The sequence below is a fragment of the Notothenia coriiceps genome, unplaced genomic scaffold (assembly GCF_000735185.1).
Source record: "Notothenia coriiceps isolate Sejong01 unplaced genomic scaffold, NC01 NC01_scaffold00037246, whole genome shotgun sequence".
NCBI lineage: Eukaryota > Metazoa > Chordata > Actinopteri > Perciformes > Nototheniidae > Notothenia > Notothenia coriiceps.
In genome coordinates this window covers 12851369-12876859 of record NW_011369947.1, presented here as the reverse complement: position 1 = coordinate 12876859, position 25491 = coordinate 12851369, and the positions used below count along the sequence as shown (strand labels likewise).

At 40.4% G+C, this 25491-nt stretch overlaps 2 protein-coding genes across 2 annotated transcripts; one reads left to right on the top strand and one right to left on the bottom strand.

Moving 5' to 3' along the window:
• The first annotated feature begins 14797 nt into the window (after positions 1–14797).
• acp5b (acid phosphatase 5b, tartrate resistant) lies at positions 14798–17894 on the top strand. The gene is made up of 7 exons (XM_010794831.1): positions 14798–14846; positions 15206–15301; positions 15611–15801; positions 15930–16057; positions 16609–16800; positions 17066–17213; positions 17291–17894. The coding sequence occupies exons 2-7, from the start codon at positions 15226–15228 to the stop codon at positions 17528–17530; spliced, it is 975 nt and encodes a 324-aa protein (XP_010793133.1). The 5' UTR covers positions 14798–14846; positions 15206–15225; the 3' UTR covers positions 17531–17894.
• Positions 17895–18453: 559 nt separating this feature from the next.
• Positions 18454–24652, bottom strand: f3a (coagulation factor III, tissue factor a). The gene is made up of 7 exons (XM_010794830.1): positions 24478–24652; positions 22756–22867; positions 21558–21751; positions 20807–20988; positions 20549–20717; positions 19081–19228; positions 18454–18996 (listed from the first exon to the last, which is right to left on the bottom strand). Exons 1-6 carry the CDS (start codon positions 24539–24541, stop codon positions 19083–19085), a joined length of 867 nt encoding a protein of 288 aa, XP_010793132.1. The 5' UTR covers positions 24542–24652; the 3' UTR covers positions 18454–18996; positions 19081–19082.
• Between the last annotated feature and the right edge of the window lie 839 nt (positions 24653–25491).

The following is a 25491-nucleotide window of genomic DNA, read 5'->3' as shown; positions in this document are numbered from 1 at the left end:
ACACACGGGTGGTGGGATGTTTGATTTCCAGCCCTGGACAGGGCCCGGGGCCGGGATTGATCCATAAGACTGACGGGCGAGGAACGGACCTCATGCCGAACTCAGTGGAGGGGACGAAAATTTGACACAAATGGCACCCACCACAGCAGAGAAAACAGCCTGTTCAGTCGTTCACAGTGTATATTTTTTTGACCACGCTACACCAGGACCAGAAACAGTAACGACACATTGTATGTATGCTGCCAGATGTATATACTAATATGTATGAAGAAATTGGCGCCCTCCCTTGAGGCAAAAGCTGCCCTCTTTTGTATGGGGAGATACAAGTATGTCATGTGCCTAGCGCTACATTATCATTGAATGACCAATATTTAATGAACACTCTGGTTTACTTTAGGAGTGGCACGACCGGACTGAACATCCTGAAAGAATTAATTTTAACGTCAGCTGCTCCCCTGTTTTTCAAAAGCGTTTCCACAAGATCCTCCCTCCCTCCTCCATTGTGAAGCTTTTAGTGCAGAGGTGAGTTCGCTGAGTTTACTTGCACGTGATGGAGCTACAAGCGAATGAAAAGCCAGCACCACACGTTTCACGATTTACTGTAAAGGCCTCCTCATTGAACAAAGCATTTCCCAACCCCTGCTTTAATTTCCTTCCAACATACTTACGGTAGATGGGTCCGAAGGTCAAAAGGTGGGCAGACGGTCCAGGAAGGTCATAGGAGTAATTTAATTACAGGATACTTTTCAAATGAATTTACTGTAGTTTATTTCTGGATCAAAGGGACCATGCCTCCAGATACACTTCTCGAAAAATGATTGATTTAAACTAGTGATTGTTCAACCTAATAGTAGGTCCCTGCTCAGGAGATGCAATGCAGTTGACGATCGGTGACTAAACTGACCTCTTGGGATTTTCTGCAGATTACTATTGAAGTAAATATTATGTTTTTCTCTCCGATTTTTGAAATTCTTAGATTATTTGCACTAAGCCAGTTCTATTTGTTTCAATCTTATCATTAGAAAAGGCTTTTCTTCAATATGCGTTGTTATTACATTATTGTGTGCATTGAGTTTACAATATATTGCTTGACGAGTTCCCGTTTATATTTCCCAGGTTTGTTATGTTTTGAATTTAACTTAGTTACAGCGCAATATGGGACCAAAATTTCTCTGACGTGAACGGAAGTTTTCTTTAAAATTGATGTAAAATGGCAACTTCACAAATCCCCGGCAAGGCTTGCGCCTTTTAAAGGGGGAATTTGCAGTGAAGTAGAAGTGCCTTGCAGGCCACCTTTTATGCTTTTCGTTTCCTCAAGTTAACATCCCCTTGGACACCCAGCAGGTTTTAATCACAGACATTTTCTAAGTAATTAAACCGAGCACATTGAATGACATGTACCCTAACTTGACACTTTGCTTCAGATCCTTTAAAGTTTTTTTTTGGGATTGCTCTGAGCATTCATGTTTTTCCGTGAGATAAACACTTTACGTCAAATTCACCACTCTGTTTTTGGAATTCTGTGTATTGTCCCCCCGCCTTTTTTCAAAACCGTCCCTTGTCCACACACATCTTCCCCCAACATCTGCGGTGTCGTTTTCTGAACCGGTGCAAGCTGATTTGATGTATAAAAGGGCAGAAAGTAGTGTGAAAGAGGGGAAGTGTCCCAATGTATCGGGATGAACAAATAGACTGTGCTACATTTTCGCGGGTTATCTTACTTCCTTTTCTTCATACTAAGCTTTTCTGTTTCAAAACCTTTCAAACCTTAAGTTGTTTAACAAGGCAGGCTGATTTGGAAAAAAAGGGTGCGGTTACTGCTAAAGTTTTTCAGCCAACAAGCTATTTTTGCCGGGGCAAAGGTCATAGTATATCCCTATACATGCTGTCTGGGTTTTGTCTCTTTACTGCTACTTTTTTAGAAAGGCTCACGTGTACTGTAAACAAAATCTCAGGGTGCCATCTGAGATTAGCAGGGGGATGCAGTGGTAAAGTGCTATTCTTTTATAGTGGAGTGGACCTGAAGCCCTCATAGTCCTAGGGGGGGTCCGGGGGCATGTCCCCTGGAACATTTATTTAAAAATTGAGTTGATGCATCAATCTGTGCACTTTGAGGGGAGCAAAATGAAGAGATATATGGCATACCTCTCAACATCCATAATGAAACAACTGTAAACAGATTTCTTTTTATTATGGATATAAAGAAGTAACGCTTTGACTCCTACTGGCTGCGTTAGATGACTCCTTGTCCTGAGGCACTTACCAGTTTTTTGTGCCATTTGCTGGTTTATTTGTCAAATATCATTGCTCCACAACGTGATGCCCCTCTAGTTTATCTACTACAAAAAGAAATATGGAGATGGGACTTACTATTTTTTAAAAAGTGCAAATCTTTGGGACAGTAGGGGCCGGCTCAATCCTACTAGTGGGGGGGTCCGGGCGCGATGGCCCTCCCCCGCGTAGATTTTGATTTTAAATGTTGGACTTAAATGCATCAATCTGGTGCCTTTTGGAGGGGAAATAAAGAGACTACACCATATGAACACGAAATGTTACATTAAATAATCGTAAAATCATAAGTCCATGGCCATAACCAATAACATACAATATCCAATTGAAAAAACATTGAAACTTGCTTTATTTTAGGCGCGGTTTTTTTTGTTTTTTTTTTTGTTTTTTGTTTTTTTTTGTTTTTTTTGTTTTGGGTTCATTTATAGTTGTGGAGGTGTGTCTGGGCCTCACTATCGGGGGCCTCCTGCTCTCCCTCCTCTCCCCCTGCTCTCTTTGAGGCAACAGCAAGACTAGTTTTTAGCTCTCACAAGTTTCATCTTACCTTTTTTCACCTGGTTAACCGATTATTGTTTGTATTCTATTCATGGCATGGTATTTTACTAATCCTACCTGCCCTCAATGGAAGATATTAGGGTTAGGGCGGTGCTAGTGGAGCCTCGCAGCGGCGATCAACACTAATTTGCTACGCATTTAGTGTGGGAAAACAGGTCCAGACCATATCTGGCTACAAAAACACTCTTCCTTTCTCTCGTCTGTACCTGTGTACTCCATGTTCCGAATTAACCCAAGCTTCCCCCAAATGTCTTTTTGGTTGTCTATTCTACGCGGGTCCTGGTCGTGGCTGAAATGGTCTCTGCGGTCCTGCCTGACTCTCATCATTCTTCTTCCCTGATGGCCTTCCCACAGGATTGTTGACATTCCTCGTGGGATCATCTTCTTATTATAGCACATGCAATTCCAAAGCATTTGGTCACCTATTTGTTTTAAATGTTATCTTTTCAATTTACACACGGCATCTATTGCACGTCTGTCCGGTCCTGGGATGGGATCCCTCCTCTGTTGCTCTTCCTGAGGTTTCTCCCATTTCCCTTTAAACTGTGGGTTTTCTCTGGAAATTTTTCCTTGTACGATGTGAGGGTCTAAGGACAGAGGGTGATATTCTGTACAAACTTTTTGTGATATTGGGCTATAAATAAACATTGATTGAAACATTGATTGATCTTCTTTTCTTTGACAAGACACATAACTCTTCTTCATTTCTAGTTATTTAACAACAGTACAATTATTCTTTATACTCACCTTGTTATTTTCCAATAGTGATAGTTAACCATATGCTGACAATGCTAGGCATTCTGACCAATTTGCTGCCCTAGGCGAGATTTTAGCTGTTTTTTATTTATCCTAATAATTATAAAGGAGTGCCTTGGAAATATTTTTTTACATAAATTGTGATCAGAACGTTTGAGACCCACTGAGATAACTTAGACTAAAGATAACTATCTAAACACTCAAGAGACCTTTACCTCACTGAGCTGTAGTTGTCAGCCTCTCAGTCTGACACCTTCTTGTAGAACATCTTCTTATATCCGTTAGCGCAGCTAGCACCAGATGCTAACAACAATAAGCACCGGTGCACTCTCTCTCTATCGCTCGGACGCTCACTCGCACTTTGGTTGAGAGCTGCTAGCGCCTGATAAGCCAACATCCCCCACTTTCATCACTTACAGCACCCATCGTACAGGGCAAATGCAACGTGTAACCGGGGTGAAAAGGGTGTTACATTTACTTAATTATGAATGTTGTTACATCAAGGCCGAAAATTAGGATGAGCGCAAACACAAAAAAATATTTTTCCCCCCTCCCAGAGCTAACAGCGCAGTGCCCCCCCCAGATCTGGCGCCCTAGGCGAAACCGCGCCACACTAATTGCGCAGCATAAACGCATGCACCACATTTTCGGCTCAGTTGAGGCACCCTCCGCAAGATGAGGCCCCACGCAATCTGCATGATCGGTCTGAGGGACGGCCCTGCATGAAGGTATGATAACTTCTTTCTTGTTCTTTCAAACGTTTTACTTTTCTCTGTCAGGTGTTGTCCTGCTCGCTGAAGAGAAAAGGATGACAGTCAGGAGGTGTAGCTGCCTTATATGCGCGCGCATTCAGGTAGGCTCGCCCTGATTGGCCGGCTACGTTTATACAACTTCAGTGTGTGAACGCTCGCGTATCATTGATGAAAGTAGTACCCATAGAGTCCAATAGAGGGCGGAGCCTGTTTGAGATAGAACATTATCACAAGTCACGCTACATGTCTACGGCCTAAAGCCAAGCTAGTGAGATTTCCGTTGTGTATTGTTGATGGTAAAAACATCTGACTGAAAGATGTGTTTTGACGTTAAATGTTTCCCTTTCGTGACCCTGCTTAGTAGACGCTTGACTTCGCTGGACCTGTCTGCAAAGTACGTGACATAGTTTAATGTCACGTAATGGCAGAGTGAGTTGTATTTTCCTATACGATATGAATGCAATGCGAGAACCACATGTATTATGAGCGGAGCCCCCATCCATAAGCCCCAGTCCCTGACATCACTCTGCACATTCTCATGACCATGAAAGGAGGCATCCCATTGGAGGAGGAGCCTTCCCACACTGAGGAGCAGCCGCCACATCTGAGGCTCAGACACACTCCACTCTGTTGACTCAGCACAGAGCTAAGTCCAGCCGTTCACAAAGACACATTGAACAAGCCCTCTCATGAGAGGTCATAAGTGGGTCATGGCGAATGTCAGTGTCACAATAACAGAATAACAATTTATGATGATTCAAAATAAAGGGAGTGTCATCAGTTGTGACTTATGTAATTGGATTGATTCATCAATAACAGGTGAAAACATGTTGTGTCCCATGAAGTATTTTCTGCAGCTCGTGGAGACACAATGTCTAGATCTGAAAACCGTGCGTGTCTTTGTGTCAAGATTTCCAAGTGTAATGCAATCAGGCCTCTTGGCAAGTTGGACGAACTATCTCCATAGAATTTGTGTAGGTCTGAGTCAGTCTGGCTCATGTAAAATAAGCCGAACGTCTTCTGGGAAGTCTGTCTATGCTCCGACTAAAGCAGCTTTTCTGCTTCCAGCGCTCCTGGCAGCTGCGAGCTGCTGATGAGGGTCTTTAGTTTATGTTGCTTGGTGCCAGTCACTACGTTTCCAAAGAATGCAGCAGGATTGTCAGCAGGCCAGACTGACTGCATTGTACTGCTTCATGTCTCCCTGCACCTGATACAAATAACATCTGCTCTGAAAGATTATGAGATAGAGTGGATAATTAAGAAGGATCACAGCGCTTGGATGTTGAAGTACATCACCAAATATCCAATACTTTATTAATTGGTTAGTGGGATTTTAGCAAATCATTTACATGCACATAAACCTTTAAAACACATTACAGGAAAGGGAAAACCCCAAAAAGCAGAATAGGGCCTCTTTTAAAAGCAAGACCTCTGTCTAAACCGTATATTTTTCACCATGCCATGCTACAGCATTGCAGGTATGTGAGAATGTTCACACCCTATAGCAAACTCCACTAAACATTTACCATAGTCAGCTATTACATACAGTCAAACGTTAGTCATGCACTAAATGTGATACTTGGAACAGGAACGTTCCAGTGGTGAAAGTGAGCAAAGTAAAAAGTATAAGTGTGCATGCAAACTGTAGGGATCTTCCAAATATATGTAGCTTATTATGCACATGCCTGTTAGTGACTGCACCTCTAGAAATAACAGCGCTGCACAAACATCAGTGACTTATTGAACTTGTTCCACCCTGTCACTTTTCACAAGCGTAGAAAGATGAGTATCGCATGCTGAGTGAATATCAACTGGTTTGACCACTTTTGCGTTGCAAGGGACATGTTGCAGCTTTTCCGAGCTGTATATTCACCTATTGTTCCACCATCGAGGAAATGTCAAATGTCTCAGGTTCTGCTTTATTTGAGTCAGACAATGAAAACCATTCGTTAATCTCACAGTGATCAAATGACTGCGTATGTTGTGGTGGTATTGGGTATCTTAATCTGATGGTTGGAAGGGTTACTTTATATATTCCGTTACAAGTTACCAGTAAAATAAATACATAATTCCCATGAAGCATACCTTGACTTGGCATCCTTGATGTTTTGCTTACTTCTTGTTGGAACAGGGTTGGGCCAACACAAAGAAACCTACTGAACTTGGTCAATACGAACATGAAGTCAAGTCGAGGAAGAGAAAACAAACAAGAGAAATTAGCGAGAGTTGAGACTGAGGCCGGACTCGAGTGTTCCAGACTGAATATTTTCGGTGAAGCACTCATATGTTTGGACATGAAAGCATGTGAACGGTTGAGATCTAAATGTCTGGACTACATCTGGCTGCTCTCCAGACAGCCTCAGAATTATTCAAATTGCCCCCGAACAACCCTGATAAGGTCTCTCAGCGCTCAATTGTCTCCGTTATTAATCCAACATCTGGAACAACACAGCCAACATTTTCAACTATGCCAGATTACAGGACATGCTATGTGTTGCTCTCTGAGGGAGGTGGTTTGTGCTGTGAGGCTCTTAGTGTCCTGCTGACATTACTTTGGTGACTCTGTGGATCAGAGTCGCTGAATGCTAATAAACATGAGGAATGAAGGAGTAGTTGTGTAACTCAACACTGTTGTTGCCAAATTCTTGTTTGGACGGCTGGAGAAAATGTTCCCACCGGCAGGGGAGGAAATAATACAAATATACTCCTTAATTAAAAGCCAGGTGAAATCGGTGCAAAAACAAAATAGCGTCGACTAGAATATTTGAAGCCATTTTTAGGACTCGCAAAAATAAATAGAATGGGTAATATTTTTTTCCAAGCTGTGTGGTCTTTTCACTTTTTATGTTTTGTAGTATTTTTTCAAATGCATACAAGAAATCAGCTTCTGCAAGAAATGTAGTGGTAAGCACATCAGTGAAGAAATGCTCCACTGCCCACAAAGTTATTTTTGAACTATGGCTTGGTTTCCAAAGTGCATTAACACTTCCTTTTTAGGGCACAGTTTCTCCATGCTTAATGTCACAATGTCATCTGATGGTAGCTTGATTGACAGGTGGCTCAGAAATGCATCCATGAAGAAATTAGGATTATGAGTAAGTAACAAAGTTAAAGTCCAATCACAACGCTTTTCAAAGAAGTGATTTAGGGATTAGAAATATGTACATGTGAAAAGGACTTTACAGTTCGTACAGTAACTCCCATCTTTACCCAGAGGACAGGTCTGGAGGAGGTCATTCATGTTCATGACACATTATTTTATTATTTGTACTGCTGTATATTTGGAGCCAGCTGACTTTTCGACAGGGTGGCTCTCAGCTGGACTGAGATCTTTCTGCGGTCCTCGAGGAGCTTCAGATAACAAACAGAACTTTATATAAACTTAAGACAGCATTTTTGTTATCCCAGATGATTAGGTCGAGGCAGCGGGGAGTGGGAGTTCTGACTTTAAAGGATTGATCGCATTTTAACACACTGATAAAAGTAACTTTGAGATTATATAATGGACTGGAGGCTGTATTTTCTCGCTTGTCCGTCCTATTCTCAGGGAAATTATATCTCAGGAATGTCAGGAGGGAATTTGGAAATTAGACTCAAGGATAAAGGTCAAGGGCACTGTAACACTCAAATGTGTTTTTTTGTTACATAACTCAAGGATACAACCGCTAATTGCGACAATTTCACACAAACGAGAGGCAGTTGCTCTTGTTTTCTTTTGCTACCTATTTCAATTTGTCTTTTATTTACACAAGACATGTGGGTGAGGAAGCAATTTATATTGTAAGCAGCCACTCCCCGGGTCAGGAGAGGATAATAATCTGTCCTCAGGGGAGTAGTTATTATCAACATCAAGTTTACATTACACTGGAGCCGTCTAGGCTACTCATTTAGTGTTGTGCGCTAGTTCATACTAACTGTCTCTGTCTCTGACAACATATGAATTTCGGCTGTATGTACAAAATTGACACTTAAACCATAATTTCGTATAAGATTGCGATATCCCATATGACATTACTTTGAATTGTCTCCATGGACCGGTGTGGCTGATTCTTGCCTCCATAGACAGTGATGAATGTGTCAGTGTTGGCTGTAACTGAGGCCTTTACATGGGACACGTGAGACATACTACTATTCAGTGAGTTCAGCTCTCAGGTCAACAAACACCTTGCCATTAGTTCAGGAAAACGCAGTTCAATAGAAATGTGCCATCTTCTCAAATGTTATCATGGCGTCTTCGTCACAGATTCAACAGTAAATAAAGTTATTTTGGTAGAATATAAGCGGTTCAGTGGAAATGCTGTCCGAAGCATTTTACTGGAAGCCAAACTTCCTACAGTCTGCTACTGTACGTCACTGTCTGGGTGCGTAAAGGAACCACAAGGAGTGAACCAGTCTTACATGAAACTTTCCCATCTGGAGCTCCTGTGTGTACTTTAGTTACTTTTACAGACATGTGGGACTTCATAGTGCCGGTAATCCATTGCTGCATACACACTTAGAAGTGGGGAATAAAGAGGCCCTATGTCATATATGTATTTGAACTGCTGATATTTGACATGTCTATGAGATTTAAAGGCCCATCAGCAACTGATTTTGATCCAACAAAACAGGGGAATATAAGAGATAACTCTTTGGACAATTAAACAGATGGTGAGTCACTGTCATGCTATCAGAAAATAGACAAAATACCAGAACCACATAAATTAGACTCATCCCATTGTGTAATCTATGTCTCAAAATTACAATAGCAGGTTATTTTGGTGTTTCTTCGCAGTTATGAAATTCATTTCCAAACAACTCCTTAGTCACTTCTGCTGCTTCATGAGTTTTACAGTGGGCCCAAGCAGAAGTGGTTTCACAGCAACGCACAGTGTTCCCAATGTTAACGGTCAATAAAGATAACAGATTCAAAGGGAAATATGATTCCGTTCCCGTTTATAGGCGCTATCTCTGTCTGTATCCGTGCCCGAATAGCCAGACAGACATCACAATACAGGTGTGTCTGCAGGTACACAGTGACTCTGATTTCTGCATTGTTATGGGGGCAGACTAAACTCTGGAACTTCTGTGCTCTTAAAACTGAAAAGAAACAAGTTTACCGTTTGATCCAAACACCAAGAAGTGAGCTATTTGTGCTGAGATGTTACAATAATGAGTGATTAATGTTGTGTGGGTTGCAGCCAGTTCCAAGTATGATGAGCATGTAGGGGCAGGTGTTAGTGACATTAATGATGGGATAGTCGACACCCTGATGACTGCCCTTAAATTAGGGGGTGGATTGACCGTTATGCAAAGTTATGCAATCGATTTTTAAACTCCATGACCAAAGAAGGACACAAACACAATTACAGTATGTCCAAGAAATCCTTTCTTAGGTTTCGTTTTGAAGAAATCTTTCATCACTGCTTCCGTGGAATGAATAATCTACTGCATGTGATAATCTGATTGATTGTGTTTATTGACACGTCGAGATCGTAAAGAACATTAGAGATGATTAAAGATTCAAGGCTTTTATTGTCATACATAGCTACAGTGTAGTCTTAGACATACATTCAAACAAACTGGAATTATTCATATTATGTGGACAAGGTGAGATTGTCTGGCATGTGTACTCCTTTTTCTATTTTGTATAAACTGTTTCATCATCCGTTATCAGTCCTTTCTGCTTCACTGGCTTTGCTTCTGAAACAAGCTTTTGTGTTTGTCTGAACTCCGTGTCCTCTCCTCCTAGGGACACTCATCTGAATTCCCGTACATGCCTCGTCCATAATCCCATTATCCCTCTGCAGGAACAGCGGTCTGCGGGCTCTCTCCCTATCTGATCCCAGTCCTGCTTGGTTTTGGAAACAAGGTGCAGACGGTCGTGTCCCTACAGGTGAGTATCCCATCTCTGCCCACCCAGCAACCTGCATACCAATGCATCAACAACCTCCTGCACATTCCTGGGCAAGCTGCAGCAGGGTGCACTGTCCCGCTCTGTGGAAGTGGAAATTCACTGCTTACGCTTTGGTGCTGCAGTATTAGACACGACAACATGTGCTTTAAACAGTTGAGGGGAAAGTATTTAGTTCCTTTATTTGAGTAAAAATAGAAATACTACGGTCTGAAAAAGCCTTGTGGAAAGTATAATTCCTGCATTCAAAATGTTGCTTAAGCAAATGCGCTTTGAGTACCAAAATTTAAAGTACTCACTATGTAGAATGTCTCGTATCATTATAGAATATTATATCATTCAGTTTTATCACTTACAAATGTATTTAGGAGCATTTTAATCCTGTAGTTTGTCAATGTTTAGCCAGTTTTAGACACTAAAAAAGGTATTGTGTTAAGTATTACAGCACTGGATCATATCATACTGGCACTGTGCTTTTTATAGGCGAACATGATAAAAACAGAAAATAAAAAGTGCAATATCTCCCCCTGAAATGTAATGGAGTAGAAGTATAAAGTAGCCTAACATGGAGATACATATGTAAAGTAAAAGTACGTCAGAATACTTGAGTTACTGGATTCGACACAGTCACAAATCCGTGTGTTTGTTGTGTGCCAAAGGGGAATCTCGTTAACCTGAGCTATTGTTTTCTGAATTATGTTCCCAACACTTGGCTGAAAGAACAAACGCTGTGCCAGCATTTCATCAGAGCACGAAACATATATGTCCCGCCCTCAGGGAAATGCCTTCTCCAGTCATTTGTTAGTAGCATTTCATGGGTAATATTACTGGCTATACTTAAATCGCAGGACAGGATGGCGTGTTGATAGAACAGCTTGTTATCACGAGACGGGCCGTCGACATAAAACTCATTACTGCAGCTGGATTAATGACTCCCTGCTAATTAAATAAATGTCAGTGAAGTAGATAAAGTAGTTATACCACAGTGTAGAAATACTTTAGGTTTAAATCAAGTACTATTTTCTTCTTTTTTAAACAATACGTTTATTAATTTTTCATTCTTTTAAACAACATAGTTACATACCTTACACAAACTTATATTAAAGAAAATGAAAAACAGAGGCAAAGACAAGACAGGATATAATAAATAAAATTGAAATATATAATAAAAATACATTAAATGAAATAAAATAAAACTAAAAAAGTAGCAATCGAAAACATTTATATATTCACAGCAGTTTAATTAACTTTTCCTTTCAACCAGATCGCTCTCATGGATTCTCATTGTTATTTCTTAGCATGTTTGACACCCGGGCGGGGGCAAAACGCAACATCTTGCAAGAAACAGCGTCTGAGGGCTTCTTAATATTTAACAAACTATGAATGTGTCATACCCACTTAACGGGAAGAAACTCAGCTATCAGACAATATTAACCGTTTTTAGCTAAACAAAAACAAAAGGGTAATAACAAAGGCTTTGAATTAGCCCTGAGCGAAAAAATGCTGACGCACTTAGCACAGAACTCAAGATAAATACCCTTATTACTTATCGGATCTGCACACAAAATATATCGATTAGCAAACTGAGATTCCACAGATTCCAGACATATAAGCATCATCACTGAGCGATCACAACTCGCGGCCAAACGACAAGAAACAACAACAAAAAAATGTGCTTTACGGAGCCAAAATGGCTAAAAACGTCTTACCTTAGCTGTTGTTCTGATCAAAAGTTGTGTTCAATGGCATTAAAACGAGAAAAACGCTGCTGAAGGTTAATCCAGAGGTTAATCCATCATCATATTTATGGCAATAAACGTAGTTTTCTATAGAGTGTAACATACAGTAGCTTTCGGTTTGGGAAAACTGCATGTGCATCACTCTCAATCCTCAATGGTAATGTTTAGATGGATTTAGGAACCCCCCCTCGATTCTATTGGCTCTAACGGTTCAAAAGAGGTGTCAATCACCAAAATCGACCAATGGGTTTGTTGGAGTCGGGAGGCCTGTTAATTTATTCCGGCAATTACTCAGACCTACTAATTAACCTAACAGAAGCTATTGAGTCTATGTAAGTTTACTGCCAGGCTCGGATCCACCTGGATCAGCTAGGTCTCACCTCTACTAACTCCTGAAGAACCAGGTTCAATTGACCTTTCGCAAAGCCACGCCCCCCCTTGGTTACTGTTGCTAGTCCGACAAGCTGAGAGCCAGATGCGTTAAACAAAGCCATAATGGAGGGTCTACCGTAACGTCGGAGTCGCCTTAACAGACTCATTTTGGAGCAATAACGCAGCAATATCCTCCAGGTCCCGACAAAAAGAGCCTACAATACGCTATGGAGGGTTATATCCACAGTATAAACATTAGAAAAGAGGGAGGCACAACATCAATAGAGGCACTTGCATACAGGTCGCAGTGCAAGAGTGAAAAACCACATGAGCTGTATGTCAAATTCGACGGAATTATTATTATTATTTTGGAATAAAACAATACAATCACAAGAGGCATTAAATGTTGTAGTTTGTCTAAAGTTAACTACCGTTTCCTTGGTGGCTNGTGTGCCTTGGCAGTCTGGTCCTACCCCCTCTAGCATATATTTTTCTTATAAATTAAATATTAGGTCATCGTCATCAGCGACATGTTTGTTTGCTTTTTGACAAAACAATCAGAAAGAAATTACTTTTACAATTACAAGAAATAACAACAAATGGGATTTTCCAGGTCCTGTTCATAACCATTAATGATTTGGCTCCTAAATAAAACTTTCAGTTTAGATAGACTTGTACAATATTTCAGTGCATCATTACAGTTATTCCACAGACTAACACCTTTTGATGAGATGCAATGAAGTTTGGCATTTGTTCGTACGGGTGGTTTTTTGAAAATGCAGTTTCCTCTCAACATGTGCATGCTTTCTCTCCGTGTGAAAAGTCCCTGGATATTATGAGGTAATTGTTGATTTGCGGCTTTGAACATAATTTGAATAGTTTTATAGTCAACCAGGTCTTGTAGTTTTAGTGTTTTTAGTTTGATGAACAATCTATTTGTTGGTTCTCTGTACGTAGTTTTATGTATAACTCGTATGGCTCTTTTTTGCAGGATGAAGATAGGCTGTGTATTTGTTTAATATGTGTTCCCCCAAACTTCCACACAATACATCATGTATGGAAGTATGAAGGAGCAGTACAGCATAAACAAGGAAGCTTGATTAATTAGGTATTTGGCTTTATTCAGAATTGCTATTGATTTGGATATTTTGGCTTTGATATAGCCTATATGTGGTTTCCAACTTAATTTATTGTCTATGATTACTCCAAGGAATTTTATTTCCGATACTCTTTCTAATTGGACGCCATTTATAGTGAGTTTCTTCTCTGTATTGGTCGATCGATTCCCAAATATGATGAGTTTGGTTTTGCTTGCGTTCAATGTTAATTTATTTTGGTCAAACCAGATCTTCATCCTGCTCAGTTCCTTCTCCATTGTGACCAATAGCTGTTCTAAATCGTCCCCACAGCAGAGTAGACTTGTGTCGTCTGCAAAAAGAATGGTTTTAATAGTTTTTGATACTTCACATATATTGTTAATATACAGAATAAACAGTAATGGCCCCAAGACTGAGCCCTGAGGCACCCCACATGTAACCTGCAGTAGTTGTGATTTATGGGTTTGTAGTTCAACGTACTGTTCCCTGTTATGTAGGTAGCTGGATAGCCATGATAGTGCAACACCTCTAATGCCATATCTCTGTAGTTGTATGGCATTAGAGGTGTTGCACTATCATGGCTATCCAGCTACCTACATAACAGGGAACAGTACGATATCAATGCATGTCTGTCTTGTCTTCATCCAACTTTTCATGCCACCTCTCGATTCCTTTTTTCCTAAAACACTGAAACACAATGTACAGTACAGGCACAGTTGTTCCTTTTGTAAGGCCCTTATACAACACACTTGTTCCCTTTCAGCACCTCGTGTGATGTTACCCAACAGAAATGCACATCTACAACACCTCTGTGGAGTCTTAGCAAACATAGGTGACTGAGTTCAACTAACTCAATAGATGACTTTTAACGAGGGAAGGGAATTTAAGGAATAGCACTGATGTTAGCACTGACGTTATTCTGAATAAAGTCCCCAATAAATGCCCAATTACCTTTTTTTTTAAATCTACATTGACCAAGTGTCCAGTGTCTATAAGGTTTGTTATTTATATCACTAATAAGATACAGACACATTGTTCATTTTGGTATTTGTTGAGATTTGTTGGTAAACAAATATAGAATAAAGGAATGCCTTCATAACAAAAAGTACACAGGTACAAATACACAAATACATCCTCACACTGCTACAATAGCTAAGACATTTCATGTTTACACCCACGATATGGAAGTGTAGGACAGAATAAACACTATTGATTTTGCTGTCTTCAAATGTTACTGGCTGTTCTGTTGTCTTTGTTGCATCAGAGTTGCAGAGTTATTGCCTAAGTGCAGTCACCTCTAACGTTTGCTAAGCTTGTTTCTTTGATAACTTAAAACCCAGAGGTTTGAACCAGGAGCCAAATCATCCCCAGAGCTCTCATGCAATCCAAAAAAGTGAGTACATTTGAGTAAAATCATTGTTGTGATGTAATAAAATACACTGCCAATGATGAAGATAAAAACATAAATATGATATACAGGTGTACAAACTAAAAGCAGTTTCACAGAGAGAACAGTTGTGATTATATGGAGCCACCTGACTTGCCGGTACAGGTCTTGTCATCGTTTTGTACTGTACATTGTCCCAGCTGTCAATGTTGCGCAATAGAACCTGCGTGACTGTTACAGACACGTGCATTCAACGAGCTACTCATACAGTTTGTTGATCACGAGCCAATATCTTGTTTTTCTCGCCTGGCCTGCCGCAGGAAGTCACATGTCACAATGTGTGGTGTGGTTTCACTTTTAAACAGAGCAGAAACAGATAGAAGTAATGGACAGACTGAGGTGTGTGCTGCTGGTGCTCTACGTACAACACTGCTGGACTCAAATACACACTCTGGATCCAGGTAACACAGGAGCCAGGGTTAAGCCTGGAAATATCAATGAAATAATGTCGTTATTTTACCCACAATTTACAATTAAGGTCAGCATAATGGAGATATATAGCCAAATAATTGAAGTGCAATGTCATGAATTTGGTAGACCTGATTTGCCAGCTTCTGTTTCCTTATATTATGTATTAATCTCAATCAGGAAGCTTTCAATGTTATTTTTTCAGGAAGTATGACTCAATCAAATATTGAAGGTAAATCATGTGTTGAAACCTCTCTAACTGTGACGAGGAAGTGACAGAGCAGTGTTGTGATTCTCCACAGCCACCCTGCGTTTCGTGGTGCTTGGGGACTGGGGGGGTATTCCTCTGCCTCCGTACTACACCCCCCATGAGGAGGCTGTGGCTGGGGAGCTGGATAGGCTGGCCCGCAACGATGGGGTGGACTTTGTGCTCAGCCTGGGAGATCACTTCTACTTCGACGGTGTGAAGAGTGTGGACGACCCTCGCTTTAAGGTCAGATCACTGAGCAAACACTGTGGGGTTGAGACATATATGTGATAAGGCAGAAGTCATATCAATGGAAGCCCTACAGTAGCACATTTAAAAGAAATGTAGGCCTAATGGAAATGTTTCATCCACAGTACACATATGAAGGGGTTTTCTCCCAGGCCTCTCTGCTGGATATCCCATGGTACCTCACTGGAGGAAACCACGACCACAGGGGCAACATCTCCGCTCAGATCGCTTACTCCAACAAATCCAAGCGATGGTAAATATCTAAAAACATTATTTCATTTGAAACAGGAATGAAAAGCATCCCACTGTGCACTTAATTTATAATTAGTCTTCCCACCCTTCTATTATAATGAATTTAAAATGTGGGTTGCATTCTCTTTCTACATTTTCTTGTGGGACGCTTATTCAAAACAAAAATTAATGATATTTTCCAAGCTCATTTTTTTACATTTAGCTCACTTTCCTCACATTTGGCTCGTCTTCCTCAGTCAGAAACATATATGTAATTGTAAACAACTGTAGGCCTATGTACAAATGTAATCTCAATCTTGAATCAAAATACAAAATATTGTTTCTTTTTTTTATTTAACATGTTTTTACATTCAAACATAGCGGCGATAACACAAACCAGGTTGTTTCACATACATTTCTGTATCAAATGTGTGAAAGTGAGCTAAATATTTATGATATATCAGCCGCAAAATTGTAAAATCACCAATACATTTGGCACCCAAAACCCTGCTTCCTATATTTTCTATCAATATATAATTTGATATAACTTTAAAAACTTGTTTGTGTCTGTAGGAATTACCCAGGTCTGTATTACGAGCTGCAGTTCGCTGTCCCCCACACCAATGTGTCGGTGGGCGTCCTGATGATCGACACCGTGGTGTTGTGTGGGAACACATACGACCAGGCGCAGCCTTCAGGACCCGAGTACCCCTCAGCCGCAGAGCAGCAGTGGGGCTGGATCTCAGATAAACTGGCCAGCAGCAAGTGAGACACTGAATAATAAGAATAATTATAAAAGGCACTAACTAGTCAGTGAGTATTTAGACGGTGGCACATTTTGTCATTGCCAAAAAATTGCGAAAGCAGTTTTTTTTTTCGTGAAGGAAAAACAGAAAGGAGAAAAAAAGAATTAAGAAAATAAATAATATATTAAAAAAATATATCCTACGTAGAAAACTAATTATGAAACTATTACGACTGAAATAAATGAAAAATAATGTACATGTGCCTATATATTCCATTCTCTCAGGTCAGACTATGTCGTGGTGGCCGGTCATTATCCCGTGTGGTCCGTCGGCCATCATGGACCCACTTCCTGTCTGGTGAAAAGACTGAGGCCCCTCCTGAAGAAGTTCAACGTCACGGTGTACCTGAGCGGCCACGACCACAACATACAGGTACACAAACGATACTGTGTACGTGGAAATGTGTCCATAATTCACATTACACCTTTGACACTGTCGTCCTCCCACAGTTCATCAGAGAGGATGATGGGAGTTCCTATGCAGTGAGTGGCAGTGGGACGGTTAGTGACACCGCCACCACTCACAAAGGGAGCTTCCCCCCGTCCTGGCAGCTGTACTCCAGCCCTGTGAACCACACCGTGGGGGGGCTGGCTTACTTCCAGGTCAGCGAGCATCACATGACGCTCAGCTTCATGCAGACAGACGGGAAGTGTGTGTACCAGGCGGAGCTGCAGAAACGCACGCCATGAGGGACTGCACCAATCATCAGCTTTATTGAAGAGACTCAAGGTCCATTTTTAACAGACATACAACACTCAAATCAATAATGTGTTCTGCAGTAAAACTCAGGAAAGACAATCAGGGTATTTGTAAAAGTCATGTACTACTTTTTATGTAGTGTGTGTACATATTACACTATGTTTTTTATATATTGACACACATTGCATTGTGTGCATTCCACAATGCTCTAATTAGCAATGCAAAATGTGTGTCATTTATTATTTCAGTATGACTTCATTCGTTCCCTTTTATGGGAAAATACTTCTTATCAAAGTCTGTAAATGAATGTTTCTTGTTGCACTCAAACACCTACAATGTATTAAAATGTTTTTTTTAAATGTTTTCAGCTTTTCCTTTCTTTAAAGGCACCTTGTGGAGAAACAAAAGTAATTTGGACATATCAGAATATAAAAGCAAGAAAGAATAACCTATAGAATATGATTACTTTAGCTGCCTGTCTTTTTAAATCATCTTTTAATGTTTTATGTCATCGATGTATAAGATGACCCTGATGAAGGCCATAACAAAAACAGGTTAGTCGAACAATAACTTCATTATTCTTCCTTTCTACATGAACCTTTGGTGCAGAGTGGCTGGAAATCTATATATTACATTACATGTTACTTGTTAGACCCTTTTATCCAAAGCAACTTACATACTCAATACTGTGGACAATCCCCACACGAGCAGTTTAGGGTGAAGTGTCTCAGGGACACAACGACATGCTGACTGCAGTGGGGTTTGAACCTGTGACCCCCTGATCCGAACACCAACAACCCACTGCGCCACACGCCTCCAATACGCCTAGCATATATGGTCCCTCCCTAGTTTGTGTTCTTCTTCCCTGCAGCCTGTACATCAGTGGACTAGTTTAAGACAAATGAAAACACCATTTCTGCAAAATATTTATTAGATTTCCAACATTTCACCACAATATAAAATAATCCTCAACAATCTGAAGTATAAAACAGCTAAAAATCACATCATGTACACATATGTTAATCACAGTTAAAATAAATTAAGCATCAGATACAAAAATAATATAATCTAGATTGATTTCCCATAAAGTCTCCCAAAAGTTTCAAGTTGGAAAATACACTTAAAATGAAATAAATAAAATCAGTTGGTAGTGTTTATCTACAGTCAGCAGTACCAGATATAAAAACCAGGAATGAAATATTACAGTTCAGCAGGACGACGAGTGTACAGTAGTAGGTGTTGAAACAGTGTTTCTAAAGTCTCTTTTTCGGCAGCATAAAGTGAAAAAGAAATCAAATATGTCCAACATATTCAGAAGCAGTTTCATAGAAACTAAAGGATAGATTCCAGTGTTTGACACGAAATCTGGATTACATCTGCCCTCCTCACAAGAGCAGTGTAGTTGTACCGCATGTTCCCACAGTGTATATGTGTGTGTGTGTGTGTGTGTGTGTGTGTGTGTGTGTGTGTGTGTGTGTGTGTGTGTGTGTGTGTGTGTGTGTGTGTGTGTGTGTGTGTGTGTGTGTGTGTGTGTGTGTGTCTCTATACACGGTTGAGAGGCACTTCTTCTTTCTCCTTCTGCAGAGCGTTCTTCCTACGCTTGATGCAGACCACAGTGATGGCGATGATGAAGCCGATCAGCAGCAGGATGAGGAAGATGGCCGCAGCGATCACACCGATTGAATACACTGTGGAGACAAAACAAGACGTTACTTTAAAGAGCTTTGCTTAACATTAAAAACCTTTAAAAGATAGGCAATGAAATATACACTAGAAAAAAAAGTCTAAATCCCCCAATAGGATGCAATATTCTTTGTCCTTAAGGTCGCTCTAAAAGTAAGGCCAAAGGTCTTAAAGTGAAAGGCTGGTCTTTCTATATTTCTATATATATTTGTATATATATTATATCTCTCAGTCCATAACCAATTCACGCAAAATATCTATATTAGAATAGAATTGTCATTAGAGCTGAATGTGGGAGTCGTTGGCAACAAGAGAAAAACAGATAATATAAAAGACTCCCTCCTTCAGATGTCTTTGGGAAAACTCTGTGTAAGGTTGAGGTTTTGTCCTGAGGGTGGAGCCTTTATGGGAAATTTCTTTTTGCTTTTTCACACACACACACACACACACACACACACACACACACACACACACACACACACACACACACACACACACACACCGATCAGCTCCCACTCAGAGGGAGTGTTGCTGAGTTGCATTTCTTATTATCCAAACAAAGAGACATGAGTCCTCCCAACGTCCCAGCATCACATATGTGTTTGTATAAGTCTTTAAAGCTTGGTGGCCGTCTGTTTGTCTTTTATTTAACTGAAGCAATGCTGCTAACCACCCAGAAGGCACTTTCAGGAATATACCACCTACACAAATATAAATGCTTATGGCTTCCACAAGAGGTTGCTGTTGGATTTCAAAAAAGAATCTCAGCGCTTCACAAAAATGTTGCATACGGAGATTTTCCTGTCACCTTGGTTTTGAAACGAGGAGAGTTTGCACTAATAACCCAATCACTATTAGCTAATGTTTAACATTTTCACACAACTTGCATTTGGATTCCATTCAGATGCAAAATGTTAATTAATAAATGTTCATGTTTATTCCCATACGGAACAAATCTGAACAACAATAGTGTTGCATTGTCCGACCAATATCTACTTCTTAAAGATAAGCAAACACCTTTCCACTGACACTTTAAAGGTGGTGAAAAATACTCAAAATGTGTGCATACATGCATTATGCATATTAGACCCCCATGTTATAGAATATCACTCCAATGTACAAAATGACAATCGGTGCGCAAGAAGCAACAGAAGCACAAGGATCTAACCGCTTACAGGCAAATATATCGTGTTGAAGTTCCTTTAGTCAGCAAGTAAATCACACAAGTACCTGTCAGACAGCTGATGTGTGATTATTACACAGGTTTCTACTTGTTAGTGACACATTGTTCCTGTTTTCAACCTCTCAGAGAATCAGGACCTCACCTTCGAAGATGGACTCGTTGTCGTCCTTAGAGCACTGCGTCTGGCTCATCTCCCCCAGCTGTTTGTCCGTGTCTCTGCTGGGGATGTAGGCCTGAACGTTGAAGCAGTAGCTCTCCCCTCGGTCCAGATCCTTCACCTCTATCTCATTGCTATTAGAGTATAACACTTTCTGCACACACACAATAGGAAAGAATTGAGTTTGCATCGTCCTTTCACTGTGTGTTTGAGGTGCACACTGTAATGTCTGCTGTCCCTCACCTTGCCACTGCTCTTATTTCTCCAGTAGGTGACTTTATACTGCAGCTGTTCGGAGAAGATGTCCCTGATGGTCTGCTGGTGGCCATCTTTGAAGAGGGCGGTGATTGGGTCGGACACGTACAGAGTGGTATTCTTTTTGTCTTCGCTGACCTTCAGCTTGAAGTCAGGTCTGCCTATTTCAGCTGTGGAGAGACAGGGGGGTCAGTTTGTATGTCCGTCATTTCTACAATTGTATTTCATCGTATGGAACCTTATTATCTGTGATCATCACTCAGACAGGATCAAACAAATCATATCAAGATGATCTAAACAGATGATCTAAAAGGAGCTCAAACATTTAGATCAGTGGATAAATTAAGGAGCAACAAGTTCTAGATTGCAACAACAAATGTTGCTAGAAATGCTACATCAAACCAGGAAGCAGCGTGCACACACAACTGCAGGAAAGCTGGAATTATTATTGGAGTTCATTGTGAAATGTAACATTATTTAGGTGGCGGCTTCAAATATGCCCAAGGGGTTTTCTGCCTCCTTCTGCACTGTAATTTGTGCTAACAACAACAACGACAACGACAACAAACAGTAGATATAAGAAGCGGGACTAATCTAATGAAACTGAGTCGCTGACACTTCCTTCTCTGGCAGTGTGTCAGCTGTTTCCCTCTGCTGACCTGCACGAACATGTGCCTGAACAATGTGTTTGATAGAACTGTGCTGCACACAGGGGAAATCCAAAAAAACAAGAACCTACTATCTTTGGAGGGGCAGAAGCGAGGCGAGGCGGTGTTGGGGAACTCTGTGAGCTCAGTGAGCTCCCCCAGCAGGGGGGTGGAGAGGACGTCCGCCGTGTAGCAGGCATTCGGATCAGTGAGGGACACGGACAGGTCACACATTGTGGCTGTGGACCGGATACAGTGAGGGTTCCTCTCCTTGTCCCTGCCAATCCTGAAACAGATGATCAGTCACATGACATGAGCGATGGATACAAACTGTCTCAGACATCAGACGAGCAATAAAAGGAGCACTGACACAAGAAAAAATGAGTTTCTGTAAGTTATAACAAGGACTATTATTTAATTAATCAAGAACAAGAATGATTCATCAGAGATAAGTATAGAGGGGAGCAGTGTTTTAGTTGTTGCCATTGGATAGTGGATAGTGTGCTGGACTTCGAATCAGGGGATAGCAAGTTCGAGTCTCTCTGCGTGTCGTTGTGTCCCTGAGACACTTCACCCCAAATTGCTCCTGTGGGGATTGTCCACAGTACTGAATGTATGTAAGTTGCTTTGGATAAAAGTGTCTAACATGTAATGTAATGTAATTTTGGTGTGTTAATATCAAAATGTCACACCTTAGCTCCTGTGATACATCTATTTTCAACTGTGTAGCAAAAATGCACACACTCAAAGACAAACATGTTCCCATTGAAACTGATTTACAGCAAAGCACAATTTATAATCCCATGGCAAGTCCCACAAGTTTCCATTAGAATAATCAATGTAGTCATGTTTGGCCCATGCTATTTAATAGATTGTTAAAATGATCATTTTCGGAAACCACTCAGGGCATTCTGGCTAAACACTGTAACGTTTTCTGACGCAGATCTTTGTGCTCTCTAACGACTTAACAGCAACAATTTTAACGTGAGCCACAAAGGTAGCCTTGTACTGTTCTTGAATAATTCATTTTTCTCTTGTTGAATCAATAATGTCTGTGTGCTGCTGCCTCTACTTCCTCTGGCTTGAAATCGACATTCCAGTATAATCTCAAACTAGATCAATAACTGGTTCTTATCGTGTCCTGCTGCCATTTATCTCTCAAGGTTACTCCGCGGCCACGTCAGGGAGAGTGCACTTTCGCGGATTTACTGAAAACCCTAATGTGTCTTTTAGAGGAATACAATAAGCTGGAAATGAAATGTTCTCAAAGGATGCAGGTGCAGTACTTACGCAGAGAACTCCACGGTGTAGGAGTAATCCGCTGAAGGCTTGGGCTCCCAGGTCAAAATGGTTTTGAAGTTGGTGGATCTCCAAGTGACATTCTGTGCTCGGGGATAGGAGCCTGAAAATGAAAGAGGGCGTGTTAGATGCTATATCACATTTAGTTAGAAAGCAATACACCAAAAGTATTTTATCATCACTGATGTATACAATACCAAATACTTTCTATACATCAACAAATGAATGGACATCATCACAACTTTTAGTACAACCACCAAACCTAGTTATCAACACTTCTGTAATTCATCCTCATCAACAGCTACAATGTTGATTTTAAAACGTAATTGCATACAAAGGACTTATTGACTTTCTTTAAAGAGAGCCTGGCATGAGAAACATGTAATAGCTCGTCAGCTTGCAAAAAACACTTTAAACATCCTACAGTATGATCCTTTTGGTTTTCCTTCCAAGCAGGGGTCAAGCCAATTATATACCCTTTCCTTTTGATCTGTTTCTAGATTTTGTTCCCATGAGATTAAGCCGCACATCCCAACAAACAATGCCATAAATAGTGCAGTGAAACGACTGGTACTTCCTGAGGAAAAAGCTGAGGAAACTCCAGTGTTTCTGATTTCAGCATACACTCAGACATGTGGTCTAAACATTAAGAGTCACACATACTTTCGAAAGAGAAATCAAACCATGATCTGAGAAGCAGAATGTTTAATTCACCAGGTTTACAATGTGAAAAAACACCACTCCCACTAAAGAGATTTTATGTTATATATTTGTATAGACTGACAACTGCTGACTATCAGTATAACATGTTTCCAAACACAGTCTTTAAAACTTGTCTTGGTCAAACTCCAAGTTAGTTAAGCATCGAAGGACCCACAAGAGAAAGTTGTTCCTGCACAGAGGGTTTAAACGCTGCCCAGGGTTTCCAAAAATCCGAATGGATCCCAGATTTAGAAGCTGGGACAGTCCCACGGTCAGATACAATCCCCTAACTTTTCTAGTTTCCATGTTGTGGCAAAACCAATGATGTGCAAAAATGCTGATACTATTTAAGGTAACAAACGGAGCGTGGACATTAAAGTGTTACAGGTATTCTTAAATTAAAATGGTAACGTATATATTCAATATTTATATTAGCTGACTGTCTCAACTACTTTTCACAATCTCTCAATTGCAGCACATATTGTTAAATGTACACCCAACTCAATATAAACAACGAAAGTAGCCTCTGGTAACTGCACATGAGGTAGCCCTAGTGTGAACAGATGCTCTGCAAAACCTCTTAAAACTCAATAAAGTGATAAGAAAAAAATATGAACAGGCATTTCTGACTAAGCAAAACTATATCTGTATATAGATAATAAGTGAATAAAAAAAAGATAAGATTCTGCAAAGCCAGAGCATGCCTTGATGTTTCTACAGAATGACAAAAATATAAAGCCACACATGTTCTTATTGCAACAATATCATTTTATGATTTGACCTATCGTAAAATGATCATGTTGTATAATATTTCTTTTATTGTAGCTTGATTTTTATTATTAATATCGACTATAATTTCTCATACTCCCCATACCATCACATTACAGTCACTGAAATCAAACCTTGCTGTTGATGCTGGGAATAATCAGAGACAAAATAATTCAACATTATTTACTAAAGTTGCATGTAATCCGATAATAGGACAATAGTGTTTGAGCTGATGGGACTCACCTGAGGCAGAGTGTGTGAGGAGATAAATCACAAAGAGAGCTGCTGGGAGTCTGATCGTCACCATGTCGGTAATGTAATCCAGGTTCAGAGTGTGTTTCTGTGGGCTCTGATCTCGGTGTGTGTTGTGTGTAAATCCTCTCGGTTCTCAGTCCACTCTGACAACGACCCACTGGTTATACTACTGTAAGAGCGAGGCGCGAGTCCATATAAGGAGCGCCGGCGCTGACGTCAACAGACGGGGACACAGAGCGTGCCTGTCCCTCTGAGCTCATCCAGTTTTAGAGGTTTTCTCCTGGATTACAACAATTTCCATCCAAAACTCAACCTGAAGGCAGAGCTATCCGTGCTTTAAATGCAAAGTAACAGATCCGGCATTTTCGGCGATGGACTAATGTGTCTGTCTGCAAGATGAGTAAGATTAGGGGATTTAAACACTGATAACGTGCAAGTTAAAACGCTTTCCAATCTTACATATCATGTAAACAAATACATGTGTTATCCTGGCTCTAACGAATATTTATTATGGAAATTATAGTTAATTATAATTATTTTTCAAATGTTTGAAATGTCTATAACGCCATGTCATACAAAAGCAGTTCAGATGGCTTCACAAAAACAAAATAAAACGTCAAATTATTTCAGATTTCTTAATGACTACACATACAAATATATTTGTGTCGTAAGTCTGTTAAGTAATCTAATCAAACACCCACCATATCTGAACTTCAGGGTCCTCAATGGTGGGTACAGGCCAGTTGTTATCATGATATCAGTTATTCAATCAGAACACTTTTTTTCAAACTAACGCAGACTCGCCAAAATGCCTCATATATCTAAAATATATTTTGTTATGAAGCGTAACCCCGGACCTCCCCCGTTAGTTCTGCAGGAGGATTTGCAGCTCACTTTGTTTGTATTCTCTTCTCAAGTAGATGTATGTTTGTGCTCACTGTTTGTAGTGCTGACTAAACTGGGAGAGTTTAATGCCTGTTCTTGTGTTGAAACAATTCAAAC

Bases quoted from the DNA above. Each gene is read 5' to 3' on its own strand.
- f3a (XM_010794830.1), bottom strand. From the start codon at position 24,541: ATGGTGACGATCAGACTCCCAGCAGCTCTCTTTGTGATTTATCTCCTC. The intron at 21,752-22,755 runs GTAAGTACTGCA...CATCTGTTTCAG, and splicing joins TACACCGTGGAGTTCTCTGC to GATTGGCAGGGACAAGGAGA. The intron at 20,718-20,806 runs GTGAGGGACAGC...GTGTGTGTGCAG, and splicing joins GAAATAAGAGCAGTGGCAAG to AAAGTGTTATACTCTAATAG.
- acp5b (XM_010794831.1), top strand. From the start codon at position 15,226: ATGGACAGACTGAGGTGTGTGCTGCTGGTGCTCTACGTACAACACTGC. The intron at 15,802-15,929 runs GTCAGATCACTG...TTTCATCCACAG, and splicing joins TGGACGACCCTCGCTTTAAG to TACACATATGAAGGGGTTTT. The intron at 17,214-17,290 runs GTACACAAACGA...GTCCTCCCACAG, and splicing joins GCCACGACCACAACATACAG to TTCATCAGAGAGGATGATGG.